The 13,825-nt window shown below is 34.0% G+C and overlaps 1 protein-coding gene across 8 annotated transcripts in view; it reads right to left on the reverse strand.

Annotated features, from left to right (window-relative positions):
* Positions 1-380: 380 nt before the first annotated feature.
* Positions 381-13,825, reverse strand: part of LOC128242849 (probable leucine--tRNA ligase, mitochondrial) — a 66,308-nt gene continuing 52,863 nt past the window's right edge. For 7 of the 8 annotated variants that reach the window (XM_052960220.1, XM_052960224.1, XM_052960222.1 and 4 more), the window contains 2 exons: positions 9,871-9,939; positions 381-6,746 (listed from right to left, as the gene is read on the reverse strand). In XM_052960220.1, coding sequence (XP_052816180.1) covers positions 6,444-6,746; positions 9,871-9,939 — 372 coding nt within the window. In that variant the 3' untranslated portion in view covers positions 381-6,443. The remainder of the gene's footprint in view (positions 6,747-9,870; positions 9,940-13,825) is intronic. The other variant, XM_052960227.1, reaches the window with a different exon arrangement.

Consider the following 13,825-nt stretch of genomic DNA (forward strand, 5'->3'; position numbering starts at 1 on the left):
ATTTCAGCACTTTTACAATTTGTTGACACAAAAAAGGGAAAGTGGATAGAAAACAAGAACTGTCACAGAGACAGCGCGCTCGACTTTTATGTCACTTTAAAGATTAAGCCATGCAAATTTTTGGTGAAATATGCATGGATAACTGTAAAATTAGATTACCGTACATGCAAAACCTTAACCAGAATTTCTTAGTTGAACAAAAAAGTGGCAAATTTTCATCATAATGTTTAAATGCGATACATGATGTATTTGCTGAGATATTGACTTAAATGTTGTTACATGCAATAACGTAACTAGAAATTCTAAATCAAAAAATAAAAAGACCATTATCTGCATTATATCAATTAATTATCATGAGTTGGTTATTTAAGTAGGTTGGATGGTTAAATACCATTGTATAAAATCTCTATCAATGCAATACATTAAGCAGTTGCTGAGATATTAATCTATGTGTGCTAACATGAAAACCCTTAATCAGAATTTCTATGTTGAATAATAAAGAGCATTATATGCATTATCGAGTTATCTAACTTTATTAATTAAATAGGTTGGATAGTTGGAAACACATGTCTAAAGTTTCAATGTAATACATTAAGTAGTTGCTGAGATATTTACCTGTGTGCTTACATACCCAGAATTTCTAAGTCAAATAATAAAGTTCCATAATTTGCATTACATTCAAAATAGTTTAATCTTTCTTAATTAAGAAGGTTGAAGAGTTAGGTAGACATACATGTCAAAATGCAATACATGATGAATTTGCTGAGATAATGACTTATAGGTGCCTACATGCAAAACCTTGACCAAGGTGTGATGCTCACAGCCGCCAATGCTCGAGTGAGTAGAATAGCTCTCCTTATTCTTTGGTATTCTCTGCAGAGGAATGGCTTCTCAGAACAAGAATTGATTTTACATCACAATTATTTGGTATTGTTTGCAGAGATTCAACTTGACATCACTTAAAATAGATATATTTGTAAGCCGACAATGTTTTCATAATGTTATTGTTTTACTATTGTAACTAGAATTAGAAATTTTATTTTATATTATTATTTTATATTAATTATATATTTTATTTTAATGAAGTGGTCATTTTACCAGTACATTGTAAAGCTACAAATTACTGAGTTTAAACAACAGGAAACTAGACGTGTTTTTTTATCAAAACAGATTATCTCCTACATTATGAACTGTTCAAGAGATATGTAGCAGTCACAAAATATAGTCAGATGACCTTTGAGGTCATCGTGTGACCTTGACCTTGAACCAAGATATTTGTAACATGGGCTCTGCACATTGTCTGTATATCTTTAACATTTGTGGCAAGTTATTTATAAATCCTTAAAGCAGTTCAAGAGATATAGACGGACAATAAATATAGTCATATTATAGTCATATGATCTTTGACCTCTAGGTGTTATCTTGAACCCAGCTGGTTGTCACATGCCTTCTGCACATCATCTCAATATGGTGAACATTTGTGCAAAGTCATTTTAAAATCCTTCAAGCGGTTCAAGAAATATGGAGCAGACACAAAATATAGTTATATGACCTTTGATCTCTAAGTGTGACCTTGACCTGAACTAGTTGAAACATGCGCTTTGCACATCGTCTCAATATGGTGAATATTTGTGGCGAGTTATTTCAAAACCAGTTCAAGAGATTTGGAGCGGACACAAAATATAATCGTACAACTTTTGACCTGCACACTGTCAGACTTGAAGATTTTCAAAGTTTAATTATAACACCATCTCAACTATTTATTAATTGATTGAAGTATTAAAAATAATTGTCTATAATTGTATGAAAAACAAGAACAATAAATTCAATTTATAATGAATCAACATCTTCTTTTTTTTATAAATTTAAAAGCCTTCCAGCTATTCAAAATAAATAAGAACCAAGACATCAGATTTACTCTACCTCCAACATACACAGCATAGTTTTCCTTGATAATACATGTATAAAACTAGAGATTGCTTTTTTGAAAAAGCGCTTGTCTCCCCTATTGTGTGGTCGTAGCTGAGAAAAAATAAATGATGGACATGAAATTTGTAACTTTGGACTGGAGACAAACCAACAGTGAAGTTTGGTTTATTCGATTATATTAAATAGTGAAGAGAAGAAAGTGTTGTTGATTAATCATGGAAAATGTAAACGAAGTTTGCATTGTATGAAGTTCCTGGGCGCAAGCGTTATTCAATTATTGATCGGAAACCATTTTTCAGCTCACAGTCATCGTGACCATGACCTTTTACCTACTGATCACAACATCAATAGGGATCATCTACATAACCAACTTGCATACCAAGTATTAAGTTCTTGGGTGCAAGTGTTCTTTAGTTACTGAGCGGTAACCATTTCTTCAACTCAAGGTCATGGCAACCTTGACCTTTGACCTACTGATCTCAAAATCAATAGGGGTCATCTACTAGTCATGACCGACTAGCGTACCAAGAATGAAGTTCCTGGGTACAAGCGTTCTTAAGTTATTGAGCAGAAACCATTTTTAAGCTTAAGGTCACCGCCAACGTATCATTTTTTACCTGAAGGTAACCTTGACCTTTGACCTTTTGATCTGAAAATCAATAGGGGTCATCTTCTAGTCATGAACAACTAGCTTACCAAGTATGAAGTTCCTGAAACCAAAGGATCTTTAGTTATTGAGCGGAAACTTTTTCTTCACTTCAAGGTCATGGCAACCTTGACCTTTGACCTAGTGATCTCAAAATCAATATGGGTCATCTTCTAGTCATGACCAACTAGCATACCAAGTATGAAATTCCTGGTTGCAAGCGTTCTCTAGTTATTGAGCGGAAACAGTTTCTTCACCTCAAGGTCACGGTGACCTTGACCATTGACCTACTGATCTCAAAATCAATAGGAGTCATCTACTAGTCATGAACAACTATGAAGTTCCTGGGTACAAGCTTTCTTTAGTTATTGAGCAGAAACCATTTTTAAGCTTAAGGTCACTGCCAACATAACATTTTTTACCTGAAGGTAACCTTGACCTTTGACCTTTTGATCTCAAAATCAATAGGAGTCATCTAATAGTCATGAACAACTAGCATACCAAGTATGAAGTTCCTGGACCCAAAGGATCTTTAGTTATTGAGTGGAAACCGTTTCTTCACCTCAAGGTCACGTTGACCCTGATCTTTGACCTAGTGACCCCAAATTCAATAGGGGTCATCTACTAGTCATGACCAACTAGCATACCAAGTATGAAGTTCCTGGGTCTAAGAGTTCTATAGTTATTGGGCGGAAACGAAGTGTGACGTACTGACTGACTGACTGACAGACTGATGGACTGACTGACGGACAGGGCAAAAACAATATGTCTCCCCATGAATGGGGAAGACATAAAGATATTAAACGCAAATGATTTTTACATGGAAGGTCACCACGACCTTGACTATTGACCTTGTTACCCCCAAAACAATTGGGATCATCTAGACATCATGACCAACCTCACTTCAAAGTTTGGTGAACCTAGATCAAAGCATTCTCCTGACATTGCACGGAAATATTTTTTTACATTAGAGGTCACAGCGACGTTGACCTTTAACCTTGTGACCCCCCAAAATATAGGAGTTTTCTAAACCTCATGATCAACCTCCCTACCAAGTTTGGTGAACCTAGGTCAAACCATTCTCAAGATATTGAGCGGAAATGTTTTTTACATTGGGGGTCGCCGCGACCTTGACCTTTGACCTAGTGACCCCAAAAACAATAGGGATCTTCTACACCTCATGACCAACCTCCCTACCAAGTTTGGTGAACCTAGGTCAAACCGTTCTCAAGATTTTGAGCAGAAATGTTTTTATATTGGGGGTCGCCGCGACCTTGACCTTTGACCTAGTGACCCCAAAAACAATAGGGATCCTCTACACCTCACGACCAACCTCCCTACCAAGTTTGGTGATCCTAGGTCATGCGGTTTTCCAGTTATCGATCGGAAACGAAGTGTGACGTACGGACGGACTGACGGACTACCGGACTGACGGACAGGGCAAAAACAATATGTCTCCCCCAGAGAGGGGGAGACATAATTCATGTTTATATAAGATCTATTACTATTACTATGTGAACAATATAGGGGAGTGTAAAATTTAGTACAATGGTCTATTCAATAGAAAAATGGGATTATTAAATTCATTATTGAGTAAAAAAATGTACATCTACAAAATAAAGAAATATAATAAGTACTTAGACCTATAAGCCTATAAAAAGAACATTAATTACCTTAGAAGTGACTATTTTGAAGAATTCATGAAGTATAAAGTCTATTATCTTGTTTCTAAAAATAAACATTAATTCAAAAGTAAACTCCAAGAGCAACGGAGACAATATAGGAAGCCTTTGCTTCAAGAGTTAACTTTTCATCACTATTAGATTTTAACAAAATGTGTTTCTTATATAAGTTTATATGTAACTTGTAACCCCCAGGCCAAGATGTGAACGAACTTGATAGAGGACCACTACAGTACATGGTGATACACATTTAAAGGGTCTATAGCTTCAGGCAAGAATATTTTCAAACATTTCACTATATAAGTACGGGGAAAAGATTGTGATCCCCGGGGCTGGGCCAGTGTTGACCCCAGGGGCAAATTTTTAACAAACTTGGTTAACAAGCACTAGACAATGTTACATACCAAATCTCTAAGCTCTAGGCCTCATGGTTTTCGTCAAGATGTTTTTTTTTTTAATTTTTTCTTTTGGTTGCCATGGCAAACCGAGTTCTGCATGGAACTCATTTCTGAAAACAATTCTGAAAGTGCACCACCGAAGCAACATCCCTGTGAAGTTTCATTAAAATTAGGGATGGAAGCGAATATCCGAGTATCCGGATATCACGTATGTATTCGGATACCAAAATGGGTATTCAAATATTTGTTAAGAATTAAAATTTCAATGAAATAGCTTAGCAGAGAAATAGCAATTGTTATAAAACTTTTCAGATGAAATATTTCAGGTGATCAACAGTGTCTGTCGCGAAGCGGGTATGTGTCACAAATCGTCTGCTAATTGGGTGTTTGCACAAGGCGTGATATTGTGTCCTTGTGCAGCACCCTGTGAAGTTCTATGACCTTGTTTACAATAACAAGTGTTGTTTTATGATCTCAGATGTGCTTAATTGATACTAATTGGCACTAGTTGATATTAAACGGATTGATCATTAATCCGTAGGAATTGATCGTCCAATCACAAGATAAGCCGACAATGTTTTCATAATGTTATTGTTTTACTATTGTAACTAGAATTAGAAATTTTATTTTATATTATTATTTTATATTAATTATATATTTTATTTTAATGAAGTGGTCATTTTACCAGTACATTGTAAAGCTACAAATTAACTGAATTTAAACAACAGGAAACTAGACGTGTTTTTTTTTATCAAAACAGATTATCTCCTACATTATGAACTGTTCAAGAGATATGTAGCAGTCACAAAATATAGTCAGATGACCTTTGAGGTCATCGTGTGATCTTGACCTTGAACCAAGATATTTGTAACATGGGCTCTGCACATTGTCTGTATATCTTTAACATTTGTGGCAAGTTATTTATAAATCCTTAAAGCAGTTCAAGAGATATAGACGGACAATAATTATAGTCATATTATAGTCATATGATCTTTGACCTCTAGGTGTTATCTTGAACCCAGCTGGTTGTCACAAGATAAGGGTCGTGCAATCAAAGCTGTTAATGACCGATCGTATTTTTGATGAATATTCATGAAGAAATTAATGCTATCTGAACAATAAATACAAAAACATTTTGTCTTCTTATCTTTTCCGCAAGTATATCCTTCATTACAAAACACCGCAGAAATTGTAGTTATTGCATAAAATCAAACAATGTAATGAAATAAAATTACAATCGACTATCAAATAATCAAAGCGTCATTTAACATGAAACCTGCTGATAAATAACAAACTCGAAAGCACGTGGCAGTAACCAAGCAACCACCTCGGCCGAAGTGACTATCAAATTCGCGAGGTGTTTATGTGGTCTTCATCATGAGTTTTATGACGTAAAATGAGTTGTTTAGCTTTGATTATAACATTATAAATTATTAAGACTGAGAAAGAATGAATGAAAACGTGAAAGTGCCATATGACAAATTATAAATTAAGTGGACAATTATGTCAGATAACAGAAGGTGGGTGACATATAATAGGAAATTTACTTATTATGAAACCAATTTGAAACGAGTATCCGGATAGTATTCGAATACTTGATACGAATATCCGGATACCGATTTGGTATCCGGTTTCCATCCCTAATTAAAATTCATCAAAATTGTCAAGGCGGTTTAGGAAGAGAATGATGTCTATAAGTAATAGTTGACGCTGGATGACAGACACCAGACACTAAACATGTTAGCTAAAAAAACGAATAACACTAAATTGAAGACAAAGACAAACACTTCATCTGTATTGCTTGACATCTGCAGATTCGCTGTCCTGATGTTGCTGTTTGCCTTTTTTCCCTCCCTTCTTCTTACCCTTCGTTTTGTTTTCCAACTCAAACTCCAGGCTGGGAATACTTAAATTCACTTGAGCACTTAAGTTTGGCTTCACCACCAACTGTGTATGTACAATCTCATTGTTTTTTACTGTGTTCAGAAAGAAGTCTTCATGCCCTAAAATGTATATCACATTTTGTTCACTCAATGCCCTAAATGCTTTATGGCTGAGAGGCAGCTTACCAATGGTATGCCTCTTGTTTACCTGAAACATATTGGAAATAAATTTACACCACTCATACGATAATGTCACAAAAACTTATGTTCCAACTTTTAGAAAAGATCCAAAACAAGGGCAATGCAAGCTGATGCAAACACTTGTCTGTTTTATTTCCGATTAAAAAGAGGCATAAGTTGATAATTATCAAAGCCACAGTTATGCGACTGGTCCATCATATACATGTTGTATTGTAAGTTTCATTTGAATATTTTGAACTTTTGTTTTTATAGGGCAAAGTTTTGACAAGACATACTGACCACAATGCCTAGGCAAACAAAATGCCTTGACTTTTTTACATAGAAAAACAATGACAGGTAAAAGGGAATTGTAACATGCAAATTTCAAATCAAATATACATTCCTTGATTAACAAGAGCTGTCACAGAGACAGCGCCCTCTTCTATTCCGCCACTTTTGTGTTTAAGGATTGCAAAATTTTTGTGAAACATGCATGGACCACTGTAAAATTAGATTAGAATGATGCCTGAGAAGAATTTAGTAAAATTTCAATCCAAAACTATCAGCAATTTGTGAAATACACACATGATGGAAAAATGCAATTTATTCAAGGATTTTAATTTGTGTATAATTATGCAAGAGTTATCATAGTTTTCTCAATAAGATTACTTATTTTCAAATATTAGAATAAAGAAAAAAGTTCATAAGGCTGACATTTGTTTAAAAGTCTATTTTGTCACCAAAAATCAAGTGATGTTAGTTGTAATGCATAAACATGTATTGCTTTTGATGGATGTTCCGGCTGGGCAACGCAATGAAAATTAAAACTCTCAGATTTTGATGTTCACTGAATATACTGCTGAGACGTTGACTTATGCACACTTACATGCAAAACCTTAACCATAATTTTTAAGTCAAATAATAAAGGGCAATATTTTAATTATATGTAAAATAGTGTTATTCAACTTGATAAATTAAGTAGATGTAATGATCGAGAACCCATGAATGAGGATTCAATGCAATACTTGTTGTAGTTGCTGCAATATTGGCTAACATGAAAAACCTTAACCAGAAGTCAAATAAAAAAGGGCCATAATTTGCATTATATACATAATGGAGTTATCTTACTTGATAAAATAAGTAAGGCGGATGGTTGAGAACCCCTGTATAAAATTTAAATACATAACATGGAGTAATTGCTGAGATTTTGACTTATTTATGCTTACATGCAAAACCTTAACCAGTGTTTCTAAATCAAATAATGAAGACCATAATTTGCATTATATGCCTGATAGAGTTATCTAACTTGATTAATTAAGTAGTTGTTATGATTGAGACCACTTGATTAAAGTTTCAATTCAATAAAAAGTATTTGCTGAGATATTGCCTTAAATGTGCTTACATGCAAAACGTTAACAAAGGTGTGTGGCCAGGGTGAGCAGTATTTAGGTCTCCTTTTTCTTATTCAAGCTAAGGCTAGGTGATGTCAGCACTCATCAATGTAAAGGGTTTCATTCCTGATCAAAATATAATCACCCTAATTAACACATATTAACATTGGTACTTTATTATAAAGTCTTTCAAGAAAATCGGGCCAAGATGGCCCTAAATCGCTCACATGATTTGGACTAAGGGTTGTAAAGTTATTGATCAAACAACATACTGGACACCTCCCACCCATACACTGTATGTGAAACTATCATACTTCCCTTTTTTAAAAGAGCATGCTATAACATGAAAAATACATATTTGTTTAAAAAGTAACAAAGGGCCATGACTCTTACAATATTTAAGTTGCAGTTTTATAACATGTCAAGAGCACATTGTTACTGTGAATAAGTTCATGAAGTTTATGCTGATAGCTTTAATGATTTTAAAAAATAAAAAATATTAATTTTGATATAAGTGTAACATTAGGAATATTTCTGTGAACAAAATTTAAAAGCAGGAAAATGGTTTCTGAAGAGAAGTTTTTCAAAGTTTTACATACAGACATTAAGTGAAAACTTGCCCATTTTTTATAATGAATCACTAAGTGGTGAAAGAATTTGAAGTAATGGTAACTTGAGCAACATTTCTATGAATATATTTTGAAATCAGGTCAATGGTTTTTGAAGAGAAGATTTTCAAAGTTTTCCATATAGACATATAGTGGCAACCATGTTTTTTTATGAATCAACACAGGGTGAAGGAATTTGACAGAGGGTCACCTTAGAAACATATCTGTGAAATTATTTTGAAATCGGGTCAATAACTTCTGAAGAGAAGATTTTCAAAGTTTTCCATTTAGACATATAATGAAAAGTAGCGCCCCCCCCCCCCCCTCGGCAATGTCTTTTTACGACTCATGAAGGGGTGGAGAAATCTGATAGAGTGTAATCTAAGGAACATTTCTGTGAAATTATGTTTAAATTGGTTTAGGGAGTTTTCCATACAGACATAATTATAGTAAAAAGAAGCCCTGTCATCTCACAACCATGCTTTTTACAAAAGGAATTTGATACAGGGTCACCTAAGAAGCATTTCTGTGAAATTATGTTGATTAATTAGGCCAGTGGTTTCTGAGAAGAATTTTTTTAAAGTTTTTCCTTTAGGTTGCCATGGCAACCAGAGTTCAGCAGGGAACAATTTTTATTGAAGGCATACTGAAGAGGACCACCCAAGGAACATTACTTGAAATTGGATCAGTGCTTTAGTAGGAGAAGTTGTTTGAAGGGAAATGTTGAAATGTTGAGGACGGAAAACAATGGGCAATCATTTTATAACTATCACGAAAATCTTCAATCTTTGCATTTAATTTTTAATGCCTCTGAGCAATATGATTAAAATGATGATGATTTGTATGACAATTCAGTTTAAACATATTTTTTTGAGAAATAGTTTCACATCATTACAATCAACACAACATACATGCAATACATGCAAAAAACAACATAGGATTGGAAAACAAGCATCACACACACTTTCCTTGGACAGATTTACATTATACTTGAAATTGCATGGCATATAGAAGTTAGAGAGTTGTTTTTTAAATTTTACAGCAATCTCAGTGAATCAGGAAAATTTAAAGTTTAGTATTGTTTATATCGACTGCAATGCAAACCCACAAGATAATCACTGATAAAAAAGATAAAAACAGCTGCAAGCCTGACCTGGACATTAAGCCAGTAGACAGCATCCTCATCCACCTCTGGCCATTTTTCCTCCAGCACTAGTACATCCTGAAAATGTTGTATACTGTATGTACATAATTATATTCTATTTCGCTTAAAGGTGAACTAAACCATAATTTATATTTCTTAATTTTATCACCTGTCTCCACTCAACGTGTTCAAGTTTATTACCGTATATGAAGTGTAAATTTTGTTTCTACCGTTACCACAAAATCCCGCCTCTGTTCTGCCCATTCTATGGTGTCTAGATGAATTAATGCCCTTGAAATGAGTGGACACTTTGTTGTCTCCCTTTGTTTTAAGTGAGCATGCCCAGCAAATACCACAGTGCAATCGCACCATTTATCACAATGCATTGCTTTAATTTCCTGGAAAATGTTAGATATTTCTGGGTTTCTGTTATCGCCAACATATTGATATATGAAATCTACGAGGTTGTTTTAATGACGATACGAATTGTTTTGTATAAAATCAGCCTGTTTCCTTGCGATAATTATAAATGTGTTACTTCCCTTGAATGAAAATAAGTCATGTAAAATGGAGGCCTTGGCAACACAACTTTCAGAAACCGTCAATGACAGACAGTCAGTGGCACAAAATAATGTAGTGAAAATGAAATAAAGAGATCTTGAAATTTTACAACCGTGCTCGTGCTCGTATGTTGGAGCAGCTGGTTGAATAGGATTGATTTACCAAACAAAAATTGCAGTGCCATTCAATTGTAATACTTGGGAGGACATGGACAGGTTGAAACAAAGGAATTTGGAACAACCAGCATTCCATAATATTGCTTTCTGTTTGGCTGTTTTAAGTCATTTTTAATGGAATGCTGTGTTGCACTCTACTTAGGAAGAAAAAATTGTGAGTGATAAAAGGTGAGTTAATTTGATAATTATTGAATTAAAGAATGACCTCCACAATATCAGTAAATCTGTGAGGAAAAGTATGCCTTATCACTAAATCACTATTACAGCACTCTAACCATTTCCTCATGTTTGTTAGGAATTACCCACAAACTTCACCCTTCGCCCTTTTTATTCAAAGACTATTCAAAGACTGATCAATACACCCTTGCATTTAACATCAAAACTAACCTGGGATGAAGGCCGCTCGACTCTTGCCAAACAACACTCAAAAGCTAGCATGTAACTCTAATTAACTGAGCTAACCAGGCCGCTGCTTACCCTAATACAATGTACACTACAACAATAAGGCAACTATCAATTCATTGCTGGATTTTCATAGCCTGACGCGCTTTTTTTCAGCTTTTTTTCACCGCCCCTTAGAAATATTGACTCAAATAAAAATGTTGATCTAGTGTACCAGTATGTATTTGCATATCAGCCCAGTAATGTCAGGAACTGAGTTTATTCTTTGATGTATAACATTCACTTGTAAAAAAGGGGAATTGTTATGATCTTGATGGTGGTTCATCTAGAAACTCATGTTTATAACATATCTAATGTTAAAAAGTTCATCTATAAATAAACAATAAAATACCCCCATTTAAAAATTGATGAAAATCTAGCAATTTATTTTGGCCAAAAAGAGACTTCGAGATTTTAAAAACTGTCAGTCGACATTTTAAATACAAAAACGGTTAGTTTTCATTTCAGCGATACTCACTTATTTTGCCTATTTATTTTAAGTATGTTGTAGAATAAATCTGAATACAAATCATTAATCTAGAGTTGGGGGACTTTAGGCCCCATAATTACATGACATCATCACTTTTAGGATCTGCTTAAAAGGGAGTGATCCATAAAAATGATATAACAAATAAAAACAAACAAGAGGGCAATAATGGCCCTAAATCGCTCACCTGAGTAAAAGAGTTTAACCTTTGTAATCAATAAAGCTTGATATTTTTTTCTCAAAGAATATTGAAAAAACATACTGACCAAACATGTTGCCTGGATAATCACTGACAGGACTTGTCACAGTTGCCTGCACACTGACAGGACTTGTAACGGTTTCCTGCACACTAAAAGGACTTGGTGATTGACTGCACACTGACAGGATTTCATTCAGTTGCCTGCACACTGACAAGACTTGATAATTGACTGCACACTGACAGAATTTGATTCTCATACCTGCACACTGACAGGATTTTGTTCAGTTGCCTGCACACTGACAGGACTTGATAATTGACTGCACACTGACAGCACTTGGAACAGATACCTGCACACTGACAGGATTTTTTTCAGTTGCCTGCACACTGACAGGACTTTGTTCAATTTGCTGCACACACACAGGACTTCGTCCAATTGCCTGCACACTGACAAAACTATGTCAAATTGCTTGCACACTGAAATAACTTTTAGTATAGATACACAAACAACAAACAGTGCACCATCCAATAAAATCAATAAACTGCCTTAAGCTCTAAAAATCAAATATCAGAACACATTCAGCACCTTCCACTAATATCATTGCTTCTTCCTAGCTAGGTCAACATCATCTTCCATCACATGATCAAAATCAATTTTTTTTAAAAGACATTAAGCCTTATTCACTATCTACACAGAAGATAAGATTGTAGCTTAGAATAATCTTCATGAAGTTCAATGGAAAAGTCTGATTATTAAATTTATCATTAAGTAAAAATGAAAATTCCTCTAAGGAATAAAGTGAATAATAATTATTTTAATCTATGAACCTAAAAAAAGAACAATAACTACCCTTAAGGGCAAAGACTTTTTAACTTGCGCTCCTCCCTCAGAACTGAAATGTATTTGGTTAAAAGTGTTGGCAGTGGGGTTTGAATTTTAACAATTTCCAGTTCGAAATGGTGCATTTTGGGCATATTTTAGGACTCTTTTTGAAAAAAGTATCTTCCATGTTTACCAAATTTCTGCAAAACACCCTGCGCGAGGGTCTGGATAAACCTATCTTACATGAGCGGCTATGGTAGATGTTTTTTCTCCCACCTCAGCTAAACAAAATTAAGTAAAAAAATGTATTGGTTGTCATGGATATGCGCGCAGTGATTCAGATTTTGTTAATTGTCAAATCAGTCATTAAATAGTTCTGAGGAGAGTGAAGCATTATTTCTTGAAAGGTGCGTCAGAAATGTTTTATGGTGACATTTGAAGCGAGAAATAATTAATTAGCATTCTAAATATTGCCACAGGACAAGGTTTCCATGATGCTACAGATAACAGTCTTCAACATGGGAGGTAATTACAATGTGATGACCATTAAAAAGGAGTTCCATACGGGTACTTCTCTTATCTTTGCCCGTAGCATGGTCAAATTTTTGGATCTACCAATCAAACCCCACACTGGATCTGCTAGTGCAATTCTCTATCAAAATTGTGACAAATCAATAATACCTAAAATTTTAATTCTTTAAGACAAACTTCTTATCATTCTTAATTTTTGTTGTACAGCTGACTGAAAAGTGTTTTTCTGTATTATTTAAAATAACCTCCACTTGAAAATTTATGTTTATATTTATACAAGTTATTTTGTGAACAAAAACCACACAGCTGCTATAAATGCATTGATTACAAAGAGTGAAATGGACAATGTATGTATTTTGCCACTCCCAAATTTTGACATTTATCTTTTTTTATTGAAAAGAGGAATACACTTTAATTTCTGTTGCAATATTTTTTATTAAAATTTTCAATTTCTTAATTGTCCTGATCATTAAAAACAATAGAAAAATAAAAAAATAAATAAAATGCTTGTTTACATGCATTTTATATTGTAATGAATAAAAATTCATGTCAAATTTGATGTACATGTAATAACTGACTGTATGTTGTTTTGTTTATGATTTTATTGGTGAAATATTCTGTTTTCAGCATTTGCTGTTTTGTTTTATTTTACTGCTCTTTTCATCCTTAAACTATAATTTTATAGGATTTAAAATATATGGTTTAACACTGAATCAAATTTGAAACATATAAGAGTAATGAAAATCAAT

The sequence above is a fragment of the Mya arenaria genome, chromosome 8, assembly GCF_026914265.1.
Source record: "Mya arenaria isolate MELC-2E11 chromosome 8, ASM2691426v1".
NCBI classification, from domain to species: Eukaryota; Metazoa; Mollusca; class Bivalvia; order Myida; family Myidae; genus Mya; species Mya arenaria.